The sequence below is a fragment of the Quercus robur genome, chromosome 4, assembly GCF_932294415.1.
Source record: "Quercus robur chromosome 4, dhQueRobu3.1, whole genome shotgun sequence".
In the NCBI taxonomy this organism is placed as follows: domain Eukaryota; kingdom Viridiplantae; phylum Streptophyta; class Magnoliopsida; order Fagales; family Fagaceae; genus Quercus; species Quercus robur.
The window spans coordinates 43,959,652-43,982,875 of record NC_065537.1 but is presented as its reverse complement, the minus strand read 5'-3'; the positions used below and the strand labels follow the sequence as shown (position 1 = coordinate 43,982,875).

The 23,224-nt window shown below is 35.6% G+C and overlaps 1 protein-coding gene and 1 pseudogene across 1 annotated transcript; both read left to right on the top strand.

Moving 5' to 3' along the window:
* The first annotated feature begins 748 nt into the window (after positions 1-748).
* LOC126722053 (probable jasmonic acid carboxyl methyltransferase 1) lies at positions 749-6,001 on the top strand. Its single transcript, XM_050425210.1, has 4 exons — positions 749-935; positions 1,186-1,593; positions 5,011-5,265; positions 5,389-6,001. The coding sequence occupies exons 1-4, from the start codon at positions 807-809 to the stop codon at positions 5,749-5,751; spliced, it is 1,155 nt and encodes a 384-aa protein (XP_050281167.1). The 5' UTR covers positions 749-806; the 3' UTR covers positions 5,752-6,001.
* An 815-nt stretch (positions 6,002-6,816) lies between these two features.
* On the top strand, positions 6,817-9,095 carry LOC126722057 (UDP-glucose iridoid glucosyltransferase-like; annotated as a pseudogene).
* Positions 9,096-23,224: the final 14,129 nt, after the last annotated feature.

The following is a 23,224-nucleotide window of genomic DNA, read 5'->3' as shown; positions in this document are numbered from 1 at the left end:
ACGTATACGTAGGAAATACTCAATCGTAGGAAATACTCAATCCCTTCTCTCCAAGCTTTAGGCAGAAAAATCAAAATATCTAAAGTGATGAGCTGACATGAGTGCATACGTATACGTAGGAAATACTCAATCGTAGGAAATACTCAATCCCTTCTCTCCAAGCTTTAGGCAGAAAAATCAAAATATCTAAAGTGTTGAGTTGACATGAGTGCATACGTATACGTAGGAAATACTCAATCCCTTCTCTCCAAGCTTTAGGCAGAAAAATCAAAATATCTAAAGTGATGAGTTGACATGAGTGCATACGTATACGTAGGAAATACTCAATCCCTTCTCTCCAAGCTTTAGGCAGAAAAATCAAAATATCTAAAGTGATGAGTTGACATGAGTGATACGTGAAAAAAAGTCAAAACTCAACTCTTGAATGTAACACAGTTTCCTTTTTTGTTTAACCTATCGGATGTGGTGGTTGAGATGCTGACTAGAGATAAAGCTGGGTTTGCTTGTTGTAATAGACTTGTTGTTTCTTAGTTAGTCCAAGCGTTGTTTACCAAAAAACAAAAAAAACTCTTGAAAACTTCTATGTACGTAAGATTATCTTACCATGACAATTCAACCTAAATTCATTTGTACATGCATTTTGTAATGAAATCGTGCAAAATAAACTTTATTTTATATTTTTTAATATAAATATATTTCAACCCATGCAGTAGAAGCATCGCTATCTCCTATAAATACAGGTTGAATAGTTCATAAAAAAAAAACAAATACAGGTTGAATAGAGCAATTACTACACCAGGGAAGACATGGATAGCTACACCCATAATTCAATCCCCGAACATGGACATGGCCATGTCTTGCAGCAGGTGGAGAAGGTTCTTCACATGACATCGGGAGTAGAAGAAAATAGCTATTCTCATAACTCAGCGCTTCAAGTAATTCTCTCACTCTCACTTAATTTCCCTTTCTCTTTTTATGGAATCAACTATTTACATAGAGTTTCCTACGTAGCCATACATGTTAGAGCTAGTCATGATGATCATTATTTATAGTGTACGTACCATTAAATATTTTTCAACACACACAACAGAAACTTGTTTCCAAAGCTAAAAAAATGTTCGCATTTATGATTTTATGTTTATGTAGTAGTTAAAAAAATGATTTTCCATCTTGCGTTTCTCTCAGAAAACAGTGATTTCCAAGGTGAGACCAGTGTTGGAGGGCACTGTCAGAGCTTTATATAGCAAGGAAAACTTTCCTCGTTATTTTTCCGTAGCAGACTTGGGTTGCTCTTCAGGACCCAACACACTTATAGTTACCTACGAAATGATTGATGCCATAGTCGGACTGTGCCGAGAAACTGGACACTCTCCTCCTGAGCTCACAGTGTTTCTAAATGACCTTCCAAGTAATGATTTCAACACTGATTTCAAATTACTGCCAGACTTTTATGCTATGTTGAAGAAGGAGAAAGGCAACGATGTAGGGCCATGTTTCATAGCGGGAATGCCAGGGTCCTTCTATGGCAGGCTCTTTCCTAGCAAAAGCCTGGATTTTGTTCATTCTTCTTATAGTGTGCATTGGCTCTCTAAGGTTAGCATCTTCACACTCAAAAATATCATTGCATTGCAATTGGTCAATGACCTTTAGGTTCAATGGAGTTATCCAAATGATCTAATCCCCTTCCCCACTTGAAATATATCAAAAACTAAAAACATTGCATTGATTAATTACTAATTTAACTGAATTATATGATCCACAGTATTATCGACTAAACCACAAACCAACTGCCATATCAAGAAATAAGTTTATAAAAAGCGACAAGAGCATATATAAAATACGGCGACAAAGTGGAAAACTGATAGAACTTTTAAAGGAAAAACCATTACAAAGTAACATACCCTAACAACGGTAATCCAAAGGAGTTAACAATTTTCGTTAAAATTTCATGCAATTTCTTTATTGCCTCCGAGTACTTTTCTACTTCTTGAACTTCTTACGTGTTGATATTTGAAAGTCTCTCTGTTCATTGGCACGTATGTGATGTTGGTTTTGTATCTCAAATTGTCACATGAAAAGCATCTGCGTGCACATGTTTTTGTCAAGATCACATGAAAAGCATCCACTTTTTTGTCAAGTATACTTTGAACCTTCTCTTCTCACTGTCATATCAAGATCAACACTTACCAAATCATTAAAGCCTCTCAAGTAGACATGGCAAACGGGCAAGTCGGGTCGGGTCAATCGGGTTGTAGGTCAAACAGATTGCAAGTTAAAAACGGATTAATTGGGTTACGGGTCAAATAGATTGCAAGTCAAACAGATTGCAGGTTCGGGTCGGGTTGGGTGAGGTTGACCCATATTTTTCACATGAATTTTTTTTTTTTAATTAAGAAAATAATATGTATTTGCTATTTGGAAAGTCATGCAACAAATTACTTGATGTAAAATGCATTACTTTAAATTCACCACTTATATCAAGAATTAACTCAATTAAACTTATTAATATTTATTCAATAATTTTAAAATTATACAAATCCCAACATTACTAACTAAAACATAATAACACAAAGATAAGTAAAACAAATGCATAAATTTTATTTCTACACAATATCAACACCCCAAAATATTAAAAAAAAAAAATTACAAATGACTTATTAGATAACTCAATTTGACAAAGAATAAAAACATATAAGAAATTTACAATCTTGAAAATTAATTTTATAATCTATCATCAATTGTGGTTGGCACTCTATTTCAATTGAAGAATATACATTAAAGTTTGATTGTTTACTTATTTATACATAGTCTCTTTTATGAATATTATATCATTGTTACGCAACACACACTCTGGGAAATATCATAATTTATTTTGAAAAGCCGTTTATTTTGTACATAAATTGTTGAAAAATACGTCTAAGCATTCATAATTTATGCTAATTTGATACTTTGACTTCACTATTTTTACACTTATGAATGTTTCTTACACATGTCTACAATTTTAAATTTATGTTTTTAACTCTACTGTAACCAAATTATCTTGGCATGTACTTTACTATTTGATATCTAAAAATCTTTACTTAGTACAAAATGCTCAATCATTCATCTTTCAATTTATTTGCATGCAGATATGTAAATGTCTCAATTGTTTCATTAAATCTCAAAACAAATAATTAAACCAATATTGTCTTTATTTTATTTTTTTAACCAAAAAAAAAGTTTTAAAAAATGGTTTGGGTCATGGATCGGGTCGGGTCAGGTCAGGTTGACCCACAAAAAAACATGTGTTAGGTCATGGGTCAACCCGTTTTACTTCGGGTCAAAAAAATCGAGTTTGCCTTGGGTATTTTTCGGGTCAAGTTGGGTCGGGTCAAAAAATTATGACCCCTTTTGCCATGTCTACTCTCAAGGCAACCTTAGGATCTATTTGGTTTAAGCAAAAAAGTTTTGTGGAACCCACCACTAAAAAACTTGTATGGCTTTGTATTTGTATTCAGTTTTCATTTTTAGTATTAAAAAAAAAAAAATAGGATTTGAATACAAAAAATAAATACAACTTTTTTGTGTTTTCATTTTCTTGAAAATGAATACAATGGCATTTTCATAAAATAAAAAAAAAAATCAAATTTGTGGGTCCCACTATCACGGACCTCTCTCTCTCTCTCTCTCTCTCTCTCTCTCTATATATATATATATATATATATATATTTGTTGGTGGTTGTCATTAAAAATGAAGGGGAAGACAAAGTAGAAAATGATACCAAAGAAAAAAATAGATGGAAACAAAAAATGAGTACAAGATTTGAGTATAGAAAATGAGTACAAAAAATAAAAATAAAAAAAGAATACAACCTTCACACAAACCAAACAAGCCCTCAATAATCCACTTATTCTCAAATTGCCATGCTTGAGAAACATTTATGGGATAACGTGTTTGTTTGGTATGATTTGACTTTTTCTTTTTTTACTTTTTGAAAATGATTGGTTAGGAAAAGATGTACCTTAAAAAAAATGTGTCTTAAAAAAGCCGTGCTTCAAAAAGATACGGTTCAAAACAGGCTCCACATCCTTGAGCGCCTAATAATAACAATGTTTAGCCACCTTGGTTTTTGTTGTACAACATCCTCTACACTTCCTACTGAGTATACATCTAGCAGGTAATTCATTGAATATAGTAGTCTAGTTGTAGGTTTCAGTTAATTCAACTAGTAAAGTTTATTGTTGTTAAACAAAAAATTTAGGGTTCAACTCCCGCCTATACCAAAAACCAATTAATATCTTGACCTAATGATAAATAACAATTAGCATGTAGCAAACATCATAAGTTGAAATACTATCATGCAAAAGGGTTTCAGCAAATGGCGGCACATTAAGGATTGTAATATTCCCCCTTGGTTGCATTAGTGATTTTATAAATAAATAGAACTTAAAACATAATTACTATTTTATACTATGTACTCTTGTTTTTCCTTTTTTTCTTCTTTTTTACAAATGAGAATATCCAAACCTTTTCAAGTATATAGAGGGAAATTTCATGGAGGTGGTCTTAAGGTACTGGCAAGAGGTTTCAAACCCAAATCTCATGGATATCATGAGGCCTTAAGAACCACTAAACTAACCCCTTGGGGTTATATTATGATCTTATTAATTTGAAAAGAAAAGGTAATTTTTCTTTGATTAATGGATAATTCCACCAAAAATCAGATTGCATTCTATTGTTCATTTCATCCACATAAAAAATAAATAAATCATTCCTTCATTTTCCCTTCCATTTTATGTGAAATGGAGAAAATTTTGATCTGATTTGTGATGCTCAGACGAAGTGCTAAGTAATTTTTACTATTTGTAGAATATGAGAATAAATTTTCACATTTAAACAAATAATTATCAATTTCATATTGCACACAAAATGTACAAGTGAGAAAATTCATACTCAAATTTTCATAATTCATTTTGGTAATGGCATTTTCTCTCTTTTCTTTAAATTAATTTTTATTTTGTAATGATTAGGTACCTCAAGGGATAAACAATAATAAGGGGAACATATACATGGGGAAGACAAGCCCTCACAATGTATTCGAGGCATACTTGGAGCAATTTCAGAGTGATTTCTCTCTTTTACTTCGCTCTCGTGCTGATGAAATAAAACTTGGAGGGCAAATGATTCTAACCTTTATTGGTAGGAGTATCAAAGATCCCACTAGTAGAGATTGTTGCCTCGTTTTGGAGCTGCTGGCAAAGTGTCTCCTTGACATGGCTGCTGAAGTTAGTTCTTTAACCTTTTGATAATTAAAATTTAAAATTAATTCTTCTAATTAAGTGATAATTTTTTTTGTTTTGTTATATCACTTAAAAAGTAGAATAATGGCCACAATTTTATGTGTATAGGGGCTAATTCAAGAGGCTGATATCGACACGTTCAATTTGCCTCACTACTCACCTTTCATCGAAGAAGTAAAAACCATTGTTGAAAAAGAGGGATCCTTTGTTATTGATCGACTGGAAACATTTGAAGTCAATTTGGATGGCAATGACAACGAGGAAAACAAAAATTATGTGTTCGACAAGTTTAAATGTGGACAAAATGTGTCACGTTGCTATAGAGCGATTTCAGAATCCTTGCTTGCTGATCACTTTGGAGAGGCAATTATAGATGATTTATTTGAGAGGTTTGCAGAGCGTATCGGTGAGCATCTTTCAATGGAGAAGACAAAGAATTTCAACATCCTGATTTCAATGGAAAGGAAATGAATAAATCCATGAAACTATGTATCTTGAATAAATAAGATGCAAATTGGGACGCATCATCTTGTTGGACTAGTTACCAAATGTTATGCTTTTGCCTAGTCTGGCTTTGTTTTTAATAAATTGTTTCTTGTATGCTTGTAGCTATGCCATGAGTCTATGACTCTGCATAGTAAACTAAGTGTTGTATTTTATGTGTGTATGGTTGTGTACTGTGTAGTCAGTACCATATATTTTATGTGTATGATTTTGCCTAGTTAACCTTGTGATCATTGTAAGTTGTTTCAATGTTAAATTAGTGTTCTTAATGCTTATTTCCATGCAATGACTCTAAAAAAAAGTGGTCAACCATCTTGAGAAGAAAGGGAAAGGAAATGTTTGCTAAGTTTCCACTGATTGTGAGTAATGGAGAGTCACAAGAACTGTGGTTCAATTAACCAATCCTTTTATAATTTTTTTTTTAAAGAAAAAAAACCTTCTTATCAAATAAGATTTCTACTTAAAAGTAGAAAGAGACAAGACATGAACCACTAAAGATTTTGGAAATAAGCTACAATATTATAACTTTCATGCAAAAAAGTAAACGAGAGAGGAGAGAAGAGGAAGGGTATGAGGTATTAGAGAGATGAGATAAGGAGAGGGAAGGTTACGGAAAGAATAAGTAAAATATGTTCTTATCCTTTCAATTTAATAGTTGTCGTGATAACAAAATCCTAGATAATACACGGAATAAAAGATATTATGGTCCTTGTTAGAATTGAGAATGAATTCATTGTATATTGATGTGTATAAAAATTTAGGTAAAAATACAAATTTACACTGGCCAACTATGTCCAAAAATTATTTTGGTACTTTAAGTTTGAATTTGATCATTCTAGTCTTGTAATTTTGTCCAAAATTATTTGTCATTCAAGTCTCAAGTTTTTTTTTTTTTTTTTTTTGGAAGTGAAAACCACGACCATTCATTCATGAAATAACAATTATCATCTACCAGAATGGGTGGTGGAGATTCTTCCAACCAAACAACCTCATCATCTACCAGTCTTGCATATTTTGCTAAAGCATGCGCAGCGGAGTTGGCACACCGATTAACACAACTAAAAGAAAAAGTTTGTAGAGTCAAAGCCATACAGCCTATGTCCTCATAAATATGCCCTAGCCTAGAAAAATTGACCTCTGATGACATAATGGTCTTCATCACAGTAGCGTTGTCCCCTTCTATTATGATCAGGTTGCCGGTGTTGTTTATGATGGGTTCATGTACTTTGCTCAAGCTGTGGCTAACAATTTGAAACTTCTTGGGATTAATGTGCGTACAAGTGCAGCTGCCACCTTGCTTTTGTTTGCCGTCTTTCCTGATGCTCATCATGAGAAAGGCTATATTTCCTTTCCAGGTACGTGTGAATTTGAAAGCTTTAATTTTGGGGTAGACAATTCCTTAGGTGAAAGTACATTAATTAAGTTCTTCAATTAAATTTAAACACATAGCAGTATTGAATTTAATAGTCTTTAGAAAATATATATTGTATTTTAATAGTCAATACAACAATGCATTTGAATTGGGTTCTTCAATGGTACAGAGCACGCTCAATTCTGCTAAGGGAAGAACTGTGGTAACATAGTATACAGTACTGTTGAAAAAAGCTAACAAAAATTGAAAGCATGGTATCCATAGTTATACCAAATAGTTGATGAGTTTAATCAACATATTAGACTTGATTAACTTGATGATTTAATTTGGTACTTTACATGAGAAAGATAGGTTTTCTGAAGCTATTGTAATTTTTTTTTTCTTCTCATATGGTCATAGCTAGCTAAGATTTCTAACTAATTGTATACTTGAAGCAGAACAATATTGGAAAAGAAAATCGAAATACTTGAGTGAGAAATTTTATCTTGGATAGGGGTAGCCACTTTGGGATCTAAAGTTTTGACAAGGAATTTTAACTGGGAATTAGAAATTATTCCTCTATCTTGACATAAACATTTGACAAACGGTTAACTGTTAACTCTGTATATGATTCTAATTTAACTAGTATGATTATGTGGAGTTCACTATTTAAGTTCATAGATAATCCAAGGTAATAGATCACATTCTAATAAAACGTAGAATTGTCAACTAACAATTCCGTATGGGCTTCTAATCCCTTTTTTCATGTGTCTAGATAATAAAAAGAAAAATTAAATGCTCTTTTTTGGTAATAGATATAACATAATTTAAATTTACAACATCCTTTTTAAATTTTTTTGATAATTGTTTTTTATTATTATGTCACGACATTAATATTTTTTTTTTCTTTTTATGTTACAGAAAGTCTGGCTCAAGCCCCAGTGCCTGAGCTTCAGTCCCTTGATCTGAAGGGCCTACTAGGATCCACAGAAATCCCAACTCCCATATTGGAGCTGAGAGCCACAGTGACAGATGCAACAAAAAAAGCCTCATCAATAGTAGTGAACACAGTGCACTTCCATGAACAACAAACACTGACAAAGGCTCAAGAACATTTCCCATATCCAGTTTTTTCCTTAGGCCCTTTCCATAAATTAGCTCCATCTGCCTCTACTTCACAACTGAAGGAAGATACTAGTTGCATTTCCTGGCTTGACAAACAAGCCCTCAAATAAGCTTTGGTAGCATGGTAAGCATGGATGAGAAAGAGCTGGTAGAGATAGCTTGGGGCTTAGCCAACAGTGAGCAACCTTTCTTGTGGGTGGTTAGACCTGGTTCAGTTCGCAGGTCCGAATGGATTGAGCTATTGCCAGAAAGTTTCAAAGAAAGAGTTCCAATGCATTGTGAAATGGGCACCTCAAAAGGAAGTTTTGGCACAAGGTGCAGTGGGAGGGTTTTGGAGCCATTGTGGTTGGAATTCAACACTGGAAAGTGTTTGTGAAGGAGTTCCAATGCTATGTCGACCCTATTTTGGGGACCAAGGTTTGAGTGCAAAGTATGTGTGTAGTGTATGGAAGGTAGGCTTGGAATTGGAGGGTGTTTTGGAGAGAGGGAAAATAGAAAGAGCTATAAGAAGACTAATGGTGGAAACTGAAGGGGTGGAGATAGGAAAGAGAGCAAAGGATTTAAAGCACAAAGCTGAGCTTTGCCTGAGTGAGGATGGTTCAACATACAATGCCTTGAATGAATTGGCACAGCATATATTGTCATTCGGATGATGGAGGATGAGGCCAAATTGCAACTCAAATTGATATGTATTATGTACACTCATATTTCTTTTTTAATTATTTGCATAATGCAGCCTCTTAAGCTTGCATTTGAAACTATGATTGTAGAGCTTGGTAGTAATTGATACATTGATAACTTCATGATCTGAAAATGCTATTGGCCTTCATAACTAGCGTTTGTAGCCGTTTTGCAAGAATGACAACAAAATTAACTTTCCCACCCATACATATGATGTTTGGTTTGCATAGTTGGGTTGACTAATCTAGTAAAAAATTTACTTGATGATTAAAAACTAATTTATTATTTGGTTCAAATTAAAAGCTTGTAAAGACAAATTATTACTTCCAACACTAGCATTTGATGCTCTATGGGAACAATAAAATATTCGTGCAAAGGATAAGAAGGAGATAACGGATCACCTCATTTGATTCCTCTTGTAGGATTGAATCTTTCCATTGGAGCATCATTGATTAGTATACTATAAGAGACTGTTTTGACACATTGCATTATCAAACTTACCCACTGATGACTGAAACCCAATTTCTGAAGACAATATATGATAATAGCACAATGTTTTTCTAAATAATATTCATAAATAGATGATCATATCATCATTATGTAATAGATTATTAGAATAATAAAAATGACATCAAAAGCATCCTTCCATGCACATAAATGAACAATCGAACCTACTTAAATGGTTTGCAAAAACTTGTTTGCCAATTTAGGATAGGAGATTTCACACACACTTAAATCTCAACTATTCTAAGGACACATTTTTCCATACACTTTGCCACAACTTGCACATTTTTTAACTTCTTGTTAGATTACATCACTAAACTTGGTTCAACAATATTGACTTTCTCAATATGGCTTATAATGCTCGGAGAAGAAAACTTGGCCTGCTTGAGCTTGGACCTATTGAGGTTTTGTTATCAGCAACTGCCTTCATCTTTATCTTTGTCTTTGTCTTTGTTTTATTGTTATATACCAAAATTCAAATATTTCATTTTCATTACATGTTGTTTCACTTACAAATATGTTTCTATTATCGTGGGTTTTAGTTAGATCAACTGATAAAGTCACCCATCGTCGAATAAGGGAACTGAGTTCGAATTCCGCTACACCAAAAACCAAATTAATTATCACCTATAAAGTAGAAACCATAGGTTCTAATTCTATTGTATTCTATAAAAATAAAAATAAAAATAATAAGAATAAGTGTTTCTATCATTCTGTGACTTGGGTTATTAGTTGTTACTCAAAATATATTTAACAACTTAATACATCTAAGGTTTGTTTTGCAGAATTAAGTTTGTTTAAACTCATTGCCTCACAATACTGAAGTACTTTTAACTTTTAAGCTCTAAATAAGCTATTAAAGAGACTTGAGAATCTGATGGTTGTACTTAATCCTGTAAATCAGTATATATTGCTTGTATTGCGTGTGAGCCACCCCAATTAGTTGACAAGATATATCTTAAACCCCAGTTTATTTAAGGTTTAGTTGAATTAAATTTTCTAATATTTTAACTGGAAGGAGATGAGTATGAATTCCTTTGCGTGATATATGATACTTAGGACAAAAGCTACAACAATGGCATCATAGTTTGTTCTTTGTGAAATTTTTTTGGGAATCTGATGCAGGCTATTAATGCTTGCTATGTAGACTAGTGAGAGTTGATTAGAGAAAATTATTGGTGAACAACAACTCTGCACAGAGAAAGCAGTCCCTGAAATAGCACAAGGCTAAGGCTAAATGCATGCAATCAGACCTGTCTTTACAATTCTGTAGCAGACTATTAATACTAATTAGTCACAAGTCTATATGATTGGCTGCTGCAATTAACAGACAGTTACAAGCAATCTGATTGGCTGGATTCTAACTAACCAGCTGCATAACTACCTTTGTTACAACAAGTGGTATTTGTAACCACTAAAACTTATCTATTTAGCTGCAAATTAGCACTACATCAGCCTGGGAACCCTAGCTGAACCACTGCACAAACCAACCTCCAGCTTCTGCACTACTAGTGGACTTATCACATGCTACTGCAGTGCGAAGTACAATTACTAATGCAAAGCACTAATGCGGATGCTTCTAGATGATATAGAAAATTAATTGGTGACCTTTTGTCTTCCTGTTATGTATAATCAGTTCATCGATTTGAAAAATTCGATTACGATTGTATGGCTGATCAAATACAGAGCTTAGATGTGTATATATGAGAATTTGGATTTTCTAGATAAATTAATATATTTTCCTTTGCATCTGTGTGCATTTTTACATTTATTCGACTATATAGATCTTCTGCTTCTGATTAATGAGATGGAATTCAAAGTAATTGGCTGATTGTTGCTGTCTTACTGAATCACTGACATTGTTCTTGTCCTTGCAGTTCTATGGTTACATTTTTCCCAAACTTGAACTTGTGAATATGAAGGCAGACTTTCTTAATAGAAATGTAAATGAAGGATTCAGTGGTGGCGAAAGGAAGCGGAATGAAATTTTACAACTTGCAGTAAGAATATTTTTCTATTTTATCTTCCATCTCGTGTCATATTATCCAGACTACTAATATTTTGAATTAACGTTCCATTGTGTCTTTGATATAAGACACAATGGGAAGTTAGAGAAAAGATCTGTTGTCTCTATATCCACGTGGGACCTATTTTTGGAGGATAATCATACTTGGCCAATTCTCTTAGGCTTCGTTTGGTTGGGGGATGAAAAAGTGATAGGATCAGTGTTGTCGATACCGTACCGTACCAGCCGGTATGGTCGGAATATACCGTACCGGCCAGTGATCCGGTACGGTTAACCTCTACGTTTCGTACCGGTAAAAATACCGGCCGTACCGGCCGGTATTTGAATACCGGACCGAAACGTTTAAAAAGCTGTTTTGTTAATTCTGACTTTATCAAGGGCAAAATTGTAATTTTATTAAATCCTAATTTTAAAACCCTAAGTTCCTAATTCTGACTTTCTTTCTTTCTCTCTCTCACGCTCTCTCTCAGCTGCTCCGTTCTCTCTCTCACGCTCTCTCACAGCTCTCTCTCAGTTGCTCCGTTCTCTCTCTCACGCTCTCTCTCAGCTGCTCCGTTCTCTCTGCCGTAGTAGTTTAAGGCCAATCTTTCTCTCACACTCGGCAGCTTCGCTCTTTGTTTCTCAGTCGGCGAGCCACAGCCCTCTTTCTTTCTTTCTCTCTCTCACGCTCTCTCTCAGCTGCTCTGTTCTCACTGCCGTAGTAGTTTAAGGCCAATCTTTCTCTCACACTCGGTAGCTCCGCTCTCTGTTTCTCAGTCGCCGCTGCTCTGTTTCTCAGTCGCCGCTGCTCTGTTTCTCAGTCACCGCTGCTCTGTCTCTCACTCGCCGCCGTTGCTCCGTCTCTCACTCGCCGCCTCTGCTCCGTCTCTCACTCTCTCGGCCACTCTCAGGTAACGTTTTGTCTTAATTTTTTTATGTGTGGAATTATACTTCATGTGGAATATGATAAATAAAAACTTGATTTTGGTTCTGTGTTCCTGAATTGTGTTGGTTCTGTGTTCCTGAATTGTGTTGGTTCTGTGTTCCTGAATTGTGTTGGTTCTGTGTTCCTGAATTGTGTTCTGTGTTCCTGAATTGGTTCTGTGTTCCTGAATTGATTTTGGTTCTGTGTTCCTGAATTGTGTTGGTTCTGTGTTCCTGAATTGATATATATTGTTGTTTCATTCTTGATTTTGGTTAGCTTCAAATATTGGGTTAGTAATTTACAACTTAGTATGACTATTAATAAAAAGGTAACTAGAGTTATTAACAAATAATTGATGGTATATATTCAGTGTAAATTATGACTGAAAATCAGTCAAGTGTAGCATCTGGCCCGGCTGTAAGGTCCGAGGATCCAGCATGGGCTTATGGCCGTGTTGTGCCGGATGCAAGAAATAACACCCAGTGTACTTTTTGTTGTAAAATGATAAGGGGGGGGGAGGAATTACTAGGCTCAAGTATCATTTAGCTGGGATTCCGGGTGATGTTGAAGCATGAAAAAAAGTATCTGAAGATGTAAAATGGCAAATGAAACAATTGATTGAAGATTTAAAGAAAAATAAACAGAAAAAAAGAAGAATAAATAGAGAAATTGCAAATCCCTATGATGTAGAGGAGGAGGAGGAGGATGATCATCATCATGATGAAGGTAATAATGATAATGAGAGAGGGGGTTCAAAGAGTCATTCATCAGTTAGTAATTATAACACTAAGGGGAAAGAAAAAGTTGGAGAAAAGTCAAACATTAAATCCTATTTTGCTCCAAGAACAAAACCTGGTTCTCAACCATCCATAAGGTCTTCTTTGGCCTCAAAGCAAATGGTTGAGAAGGCAAGAATGAATTTTGCAAGATGGTGGTACCATGCTAATATACCTTTCAATGCCGCTCACTCTGTGTATTATCAAGAAGCTTTAGATAGTGTAGCAGCTATTGGGCCTGGTTTTAAGGGACCTTCTTATCATGACTTGAGGGGGCCTTTATTACAAAAACATGTGGGTGAAATGAATGATTATCTCTTAGATGTGAAAAATGATTGGAAAGTTTATGGGTGTTCAATTATGTCAGATGGGTGGACAAATCAAAGAGAGCTCCAATCATTAATTTTTTAGTGTATTGTCCTAGAGGTACCATATTTCTTAAATCCTTTGATGTGTCAGGCCTAACAAAGGATGCAGATACATTGTTTAAGTTGTTTGATAAAGTTGTTCAAGAAGTTGGGCCTGAGAACGTTGTGCAGTTCATTACAGATAATGATGCTTCTTACAAGTCTGCAGGAAAGAAGCTAATGCAGAAATATGGGACATTCTATTGGTCTCCTTGTGCAGCCCATTGCATTGATTTAATGTTGGAAAATTTTTCTAATAAAAGATATTTTCCTATCATTTATGAAACCATTCAAAAGGCTCAAAAGATTACCAAATTCATATACAACCATGGCAAGATTTTAGCTTTGATGAGAAGCGACTTCACTAATGGTAGGGATTTGATTTGTCCAGCCATCACAAGGTTTGCAACTGAGTTTTTAAGTCTTCAATGCTTGACTAAGTTCAAGAAAGAACTTAGGCAAATGTTTACTTGTGATCAATGGGTCGAATCTCGATATGCTAGGGATGTCATGGGAAAGGAGGTGGCTGCAATTGTTTTGGAAGATAGAGAGTTTTGGTTACAATGTCAACAAATAGTGAAGATTAGTGAGCCTTTGGTTAGAGTACTACGTCTTGTAGATGGGGATGAAAAACCATCAATGGGATACTTGTATGAGGCAATGGATAAAGCAAAGGAGAATATAAAAGCAAGGTTGAAGAATAAAATTTCTGCATATATACCATTTACTAGTGTCATTGATGCTAGATGGGATAAACAACTCTATAGTCCACTGCATGCAGCAGGTTGTTATCTTAACCCTGGAATCTTCTTTAGGCCGTCATTTAAGAAGCAAAAAGATGTTACAAAAGGCCTACTTAGCACCATTACAAAGCTGGTTTCTGATCCTGATGAGCAAGATATTCTTAGTTCTCAAATTGAATCATACAAAAAGTCTTTAGGTGACTTTGGAATGCCTATGGCAATCCACCAACGTGAAAAACTAAGTCCAGGTATGCTATATGTATCTATACATATATATATATATATATATACACATTTCATTTGAAAGTTTGTTATTTGCTTTGTACTAAATTAATAATTTCTTTTATTTTTGGAAGTTGCTTGGTGGGAGCAATTTGGAAATGACACTCTGGAATTACAAAAGTTTGCAATTCGAGTGCTAAGTCAGTGTTGTAGTGCAACTGGTTGTGAAAGAGCTTGGAGCACATTTGAGTTTGTCCATTCCAAGAGGAGAAATAGGCTTGAGCATAAACGTTTGAATGACTTGGTGTATGTTCGGTATAATTTGTTGTTACGAGAAAGGTATGTTTTTAAATATATTCAATTTTATTTTGAATGATTAGAAAATGTCACCAATGTATGATATTGATTTTGGTAGGAACATTAGAAGGACAAAGGATTACTTGGATCCTATAAGCCTTGATAATATTGATTTAATGGAGGATTGGGTAGCTGAGGAATCTGAATTTTTGTTACTAAGTGAGGAAGATGTGAATTGGGATAGCATTGAAGAACCATTAGCAACAATGACTTTAGAAGATGATAATGATGATGATGATGATGATGATGTTGTTGTTCTTGATGAGGAAGATGGTGAAAATGATGTTGTGTTGACAGATGCTAATACTCATGTGTATTATGATCCTGATGTAAATCCTTTTGAAGGATGGGAGTAGATCTTGTGTAATTTGTGTTTATTTGTTTTCTTTATGTGTAATGAACAATCCTATGTAATTTGTGTTTATTTGTTTTCTTTGTGTGTAATGAACAATTTTATGTATGTGTTTTTTTTTTAGTTGATGTTAAAGTTTCAAACAATGAATTATTTGTTCTTAATTGAAGTAATGTTTTATGATAAACATGAATTTTTGAGGTATTTGTTTTATGGTAAATAGAGATTTTGTGTATGTATGTGTGTATGTGTGTGTGTATATATATATATATATTAAATATATAAAATAGCGGTAAACCCGAAACGGTACACCGGTATTGACCAGTATCCGAAATATACCGTACCAGTGGCCAAACCGGTACGGCCTCCGATACGGTATTGACAACCTTGGATAGGATAAAAAAAATTTTAATTTTCCCTTAGTGTGTTTGGATGGAGGATGGAAAAGTATAGGGGTGGAATACTCCTTTGTTTAGTTGAAAATAAAAATGAGATGATAAAAAATATAGTTTGTGTAAAGTTACTCCTATGCCTCTCTATTACATAATATAAGAAATAATTTTTTCCTAATCTTTAAATAAAAATAAATAAACTCACATCATAAAATAAAATAAAAATAGAGGAAAATTAATAAAATTCAACAAAAGTACAATTTAAAATAAAAAATAAAAAAAAGGTAAAAATAAAACTCACATCATAATCAAACTCCTTCCTAATACGTATATAAAACATATCAAATTTGATGTTATCAAACCAAAGATCCAATGCACAATCAATTTCAAAAATTTTAATAAGGTTTTGAAGTTATTCAATAGAAATAGGTGGCCAATTCTAAGTAAAAGTGCTGGCTATAGCTTTATACATAATGATTTTAACTCTTTTTCCTTAATAATATAAAAATAAATCAATAAACCAAGAGTACAATTTTAAAGGGGAAAAAATAGAGGAAAATTTTAACAAAAAAGAAGAAGAAGTATTATGTAAATATTGCCATAATCTAATCCAATATGTGAATAATAAATAGTTAAATAATTAATTTTAAACACAAAATTGAATTTATTTTCTTTAAAAAATCTTTAAAAATACACTAAAGAGAAAATGATGAGGAGTAATATTAGATATTCATAAACGCTTAAAACAATTACTCAAGTACCTTGGAACATCATTGAATAAAGGCATAATAATTTGCTACTAGTTTGTTAAACAAAATATTTACAAACAGTGAAAGGAAACTACACAAAGACCATCTTTTTCAACTGCACAAACTATTCCTCGTCATATTGTCCAAACTATCTTGTTCTTTTCAAAATAAACTAAAATCTGATAACAACACAAAGTAGGACATATTATGATATGATTTTTCTCTGAATTAGGTCAATAACAAACACCATTAAGTACAAACCTCTAGCAGGAGATCAACAATCACTTGATTTTGATTCCTCCTATAAGGCAGTTGTTTAGTTATATATTTTCTACCATCAAATATTAAGCAAGACTTGTGAATAACTTTTTATGGACACTTTTTTTTTTTAATTCTTCATTGATTTTATTTTCTAGTTATAAACATCTAAATTAAAGTAAATAAACTTGTAAATGCAAAATTATATGTAAAGTTAAAACCGCTAAAGATAAATATGTATAGACTATTTTTTGTTTTGCTTTTTCATTGATTTATTATTTAGTTATAACATCATAATTAAAGAACATGAATATGTAAAATTAAGACTATCTAAGATGAATTTGTAAAAAAATTTATTTATGTATTTAATATTTTCAAAAAAAATTAAAGGTAAAAAATAAAAAGAAAAAGAATAATGATGTGGTGGATGAGGTGGCTCAATAGGAGTGTAGCAATAATAAATTTTATAGTTCCGCTTATATATATATATATATATATATATGAAAGTAACTCTAAATAATATTAAACAAAAAGGGCATAATATAATAATTTAATAATAACAAATCCACCTTATATATGTTGGGAAAAAAAATCTATTTACCTCAAATCCCAAATCTTTACTATGCCATTCTTAGAACCTACACACACCCAGCTTCCATCACATTGAAGCCCCATTTCCATCATGTTATTGGTATGTTAATAATAGCTCATTACCTGCCATGTCACTAGAGATAAGTGTCCACATTAGCATTTGGAAAGATACATGTAAAATACTATAAAAAAAAAAAAAAATGTAAGACTAAACTATTTTGTTTTTTCTTTTATAAGTAAAAGTGAGACTACTTGCGGGAGTGACATACTTATTGAGGGTAGTTTGATTGAACATCAAACCATCGAATATGCGGATTATTAGCTTTAGCCAGGTAGTGTATATCTTGGATTATCTCAAGCCGATTAACATGTTGTGCACATCACATATGGCATATCAAATCCAACATGAAAAATTTAGAAGCATCAAGTGTTACAAAAGTTACAACGGAAGAAATGATTGGAGAAGATGAAAAGATCACCGTCTTTTCATATACACAACGGAATCAACTGTTATAACATACAAATAAATGTTTTATAAAATTTTAACAAAATTATAAATTACAAATAAATGGGAAACCAAAAATAAAGTTTGACTAGCTCCTTGAAAATGAAAAAAAAGTGATTGATGAAAAGTGATTATAATCATTTTCTCTTTAAGAAGAAATGATATGTGTTGTAGTAGAAGTGATTATAGTAGTATTTTTTTTTTAAGTAAATTTTAGTTAACTTAGGGTGGTAGTGCAAAAGACCACCTAGTATCCCATGCTATTCACATTAAAACTAAAAATTTAATGTTGAAAGGAGTTTTGAATATAAACAAGGACTTTTTCTCCTCTCTGTAGGAGTGCTTCCTCTCGTACTGAACGAGGTCTCCCTCCCTAGGCTAGACCTTAGGGTATTATTTTATTTTCTTTTCTTTTCCATTAGGCCCTGTTGGATGTCTGTTAGTAACAATGGCAAACGAAGTAGTTTCGGAGTTGGAAAAAATGAGGTTGACTGCTGAAGAAGAAGAGACTATTACGATATCTGATGAAGGAAGAAGTGTGGAGATTGAGAGCTGTAAGCTAAGCCTGATTGGCAGGTTTCTCACATGCAAGCCTTTCAACAAGCGGGCAGCAAAAAATACTTTAAAGAAAGCTTGGGGACTGGAAAATGAGGTGTAGATTGTGGAGGTTGGAGCAAATCTATTCCAATTCAAGTTTAATACGGAATTTGACTTGGAAAGGATTTTCAACGGTGGACCATGGTCTTTTGACAACCAACTGCTATTGCTTACAAAGTGGCGAAAGGGAATGAAAGCTGATAACATTAGACTCAACCATGCCTTCTTATGGATCCAGATATGGGGGGCTCTTTTGGACATGATCTCCACACAGGTGGCCACGAAGGTAGGCAGCAGATTGGGAGAGGTGGTAGAGGTAGAACGATGGCGAAAGCACGAGGAGAGCAATCATTTTATGAGGGTTAAGGTGGCACTACCAGTCTCAAAACCACTACGTCAAGGTGGTTTCATCGCAGGATCCGAAGGGGAACGGTCATTGGTAACGTTCAGGTATGAGAGACTCCCCATGCTATGCCATTTTTGTGGGATACTGGGGCATGACTTGCGTCACTGTGCTAGCCATTTCTTGGCAACCAAGAATGGACGGGTGGTGGAGTACCAATACGGAGATTGGTTAAAAGCCACAGGTGGAAGTCAGCGGTCTACACCAGAACGAAACACAGAGTAGGTTCATGAGCCTTCGCCGGAAGGAGGAGGCAGAGGAGATAATAAGAATAGTCCTAGGCCATCTAATCAAGTCGGAGATACGGCGGCAATGGGATCTACCTTGGGAAACCCTAGGGTAAATGATCGCGGAAATCCCGGAGAAGTTACGAATTGCAGTTACAAAATCCCACGATTAATGCAATTATAAGGCCGGATAAGGAAGGAAGCGATGGTTATGGAATTAAAGAGAGTAACGTAAAATCCAGTGCAAACACAGAAGGTACTTTAGAGTCATCCCATGCTAATCACATGGACACCCCCATGCAGAATGGGCCTACTAATCAAAAGCCCAAGCCCTCTTGGGTTAGGCTACGTCGCATGGATTGTGGGCCGAAGGAAGTAGAGAAGGCTGGAACTTATATTCCATTGGGGAAACGGGTGGCTACGCAGATGATGGACAATGACAGTAATAGCGATAGAGAGGAACATATGAGGAGGAAGGGGAAGACAGAAGTTCATGATGAAAATATTGAGGCGATATCGGCGAGGGTGGACAGTCACCATTGCCGGAGCAATGAAAATATTAAGCTGGAACTGCCAAGGGCTTGGGAACCCTTGGACAGTTCGAAGCCTTCGCAACCTCATGAGGGATTAAGCTCCCATGGTTTGTTTCTTGATGGAAACTAGACTAAAGAAGGAAGGTTTTGAGGAAAAGTGTGGTGACTTATCGTTTGCTAACCAAATAGTTGTGAAGTATCCCAACTCAGGAGGCGGGATAGCGTTACTATGGAAGGAATGTGTTAAGTTGGATGTCATCAACTACACAGCCAACCATTTACTAGCCAAGGTGGTAGATAAAGATGGCTTTTGGTGGTATCTAACTGGATTTTACGGATGGCCTGAGAACAGTCAGAAAGCTAAGTCACGGGAGCTTTTACGACATCTTCACAAGTTAGTGGACGAACCGTGGGTGTGCATTGGAGATTATAATGCTGCTCTAAACTCAACAGAGAAACTAAGTAAGAGACCGGTTCAAAGCAACCAAATGGAAGCATTTCGTGAGACGTTGGAGCATTGTCACCTTGAAGACTTGGGCTTTAGGGGATACAAATATACATGGAACAACAAACGGCCTGGAGATGCAAACACAAGAGTGAGATTAGACAGGGCCACAGCCACTGCAGAATGGAGGGAGAAATTTCCGCTAAGCACAGTAAACCATTTATCGTCTCACGCCTCAGACCACTTACCCATCATGTTGCATGTTCAAAGCTCTAGAAGGTTATGGTACAATGGCTAGAGGGGGTTTAAGTTCGAGGAAACATGGTTATTGGCAGAAGAGTGTAATGAGGTGGTTAATGCCACTTGGAGGAAGGGTGGGGCAGAAGCAACGGGGTTAGAAGAAGCTAGACAGAAGATAGTGGACTGTGCAGTAGAATTACAAGCATGGGGAGTTGCAAGGTCCCATACCGACTCGGAGGAAATTAAAGTGCTTCAGAAACGGGTTGAAGTGTTGAACTCGGCGGAACTCACAGAGGAGAGCAAAGCAGACTTCTTGGCAACTAGTAAGAAGTTGGATGAGTTACTCCTCAAACAAGAGATTTACTGGGCTCAAAGATCGCGGGTATCGTGGCTGAAGCACGGAGATAAAAACACGAAATTCTTTCATTCAAAGGCTTCCCAACGGAGAAGAAGAAACTGGATTCAGGGAATTAAAAACTCAGACAAAGAGTGGGTGGAGGAGGGGGAGGATATTGCAAGGGTGGCTTTGGATTACTTTGACAACTTATTTCAAGCAGGAGCATGTGACAAGGTTGATGAGTGCCTAAGGGCTGTAACTCCAAAGGTGACTCCAAATATGCAGCAATTTTTGTTAACTGGCTTTAGTGCGGAAGAGATTAAAACAGCATTGTTTCATATGGGACCTACAAAAGCACCTGGACCCGATGGTATGAACGCTTTATTTTACCAAAAATTTTGGCATATTGTGGGTGATACGGTTGTTAATGCTATGTTGGATTATTTGAATGGTGGTCTTATGGTGCCTGAAATAAACTATACTCATATTGTTTTAATACCCAAAATAAAATCTCCCCAAAAAATTTCTGATTTTCGACCTATCAGTTTGTGTAATGTTATTTACAAAGTCATCTCTAAGGTGTTAGCTAACAGATTGAAGCAAATCCTTCCCCATGTTATATCCCCAACACAAAGTGCTTTTATACCGGGTCGCCTAATCACTGATAATGTTTTAGTAGCATATGAGACACTACATACTATGCATGGGAGGAAAAAGGGGAAGAAGGGTTCACTTGCTCTAAAACTAGATATCAGTAAGGCGTATGACCGGGTAGAATGGGATTTTCTACATGGAATCATGGAGAAACTGGGATTTCCGGAGGCACGGGTGGATAGAGTGATGGGTTGTGTGACTACTGCTTCCTTTTCTGTTCTTATTAATGGTACTCCTTATGGAACTATTACTCCATCTAGGGGTCTCCGGCAGGGAGATCCCCCTCTTACCTTATCTGTTTCTGTTATGTACAGAGGATTTTACTTCTTTATTACAGGAAGCAGATATGGAGAGTCGAATCAAGGGTGTCTCTATATGTAGAAGGGCGCCACGTATTTCTAACTTACTCTTTGCAGATGATTCTTTATTATTCTGCCAAGCCAATAAGAAAGAAGTGGAGATAGAAGAAATTTTGCAGCTGTATGCTAGTGCTTCGGGACAATCCATTAACTTGGAAAAGTCTCCGGTGTATTTTAGTAGCAATACACCCGTGGAACAAAAAAATTGGATAAAAGACGTGATGGGCGTTAAGGAAGTGGAGCGATTTGAAACTTACTTGGGCTTGCCTACATTGGTGGGTAGAGCAAAATACCACACATTCTCATATCTCAAAGACCGCGGGTGTGGAAAAAGCTACAAGGATGGAAGGGTAAGATGCTATCTAGAGCGGGGAAGGAAGTGTTAATAAAAGCAGTGGCTCAGTCTATTCCCACTTATTCCATGGGGGTATTCCAACTACCAAAAAAATTATGTGCAGAACTTGATGCAATGTGTGCCAGGTTTTGGTGGGGGCAAGTGGGGAATGAGAGGAAAATTCATTGGAGGAGTTGGAGCAAGCTCACTGAACCAAAGAGAATGGGAGGAATGGGATTTTGAGACCTACACTCATTCAACCTTGCAATGCTTGCAAAGCAAGGGTGGAGGCTTATACAAGAACAGGAATCACTGCTGTACCAGTGTTTTAAGGCCAGATATTTCCCAAGAAGCCATTTCATGGATGCCTCGAACTCACCAAATAGCTCTTATGTGTGGAAGAGTATCATGGCAGCCAAACCGATCCTAGACAGGGGATGCTATTGGAGGGTCGGTGATGGGGCTGACATTAAGGTGCTTTCTGATAAGTGGATTCCAAACTACCCAACAAATGGAGCGATTCACCCCCCAAACGAGGTAGGAAGAGATTGGTACGTCTCTGATCTTATTAACCCGGACTTGAAATGGTGGAGAAGGGATTTTATTGGTACAAATTTCCACAAGAAGGATGCGGATGCCATTCTACGAATATCGTTGAGTCATAGACACACATCAGATGCCATAGTTTTGTCACAAAACAAAAGAGGAGTTTACTCTATAAAATCGGGATACTACGTAGCAAGACAAAATCTCAAAAATGAAGACTGGGCGGAGTGTTCCTCGGGTCCAAAAGGAAGGCAAGTATGGTCAAAACTATGGAAACTAAGGGTGCCAAATAAGATAAAGGTATTTGGGTGGAGAGCCTGCCACAATATACTCCCCACCCGCGATAATTTGGTAAGGAGGAAAATATTAGAGGATGATGGGTGTATGCTCTGTTCAAGGATGGCCGAAACAGGGGTCCATGCGCTATGGGAATGTGTAGTGGCGAAAGATGTTTGGTCGAGTAGCATGATTAGACTTTAAAAGTGTGGTCAAGATCAGCAGGATGTACTCCAACTATTCCAAGAATTGATGGAGAGATTATCTACAGCTGAGTTTGAAGCTTTTTTGGTTCAATCTTGGCTTATCTGGAACCAAAGGAACACGGTGATGCATGGAGGTAAGTTGAAGGACCCAAGGTGGCTGAATAAAAGGGCGAAGGACTACCTGGAGGATTTCTACCAAGCACAGGGGCAGTTGCAGATTCCTGGAACATCTTCAGGTGGTCATGACATATGGTTTCCGCCGCCTGAACCAGTCTACAAGTTGAACTTTGATGCGGCAATTTTTTCGGAGTTGGGGTGCTCAGGAGTTGGGGCGGTGATA

Excerpts from the sequence above, each read along its gene's own strand:
- LOC126722053 (XM_050425210.1), top strand. The coding sequence starts at position 807 with ATGGATAGCTACACCCATAATTCAATCCCCGAACATGGACATGGCCAT. Across the intron at positions 1,594-5,010 it reads GTGTGCATTGGCTCTCTAAG|GTACCTCAAGGGATAAACAA; the intron begins GTTAGCATCTTC and ends TGTAATGATTAG. Across the intron at positions 5,266-5,388 it reads TCCTTGACATGGCTGCTGAA|GGGCTAATTCAAGAGGCTGA; the intron begins GTTAGTTCTTTA and ends TTATGTGTATAG.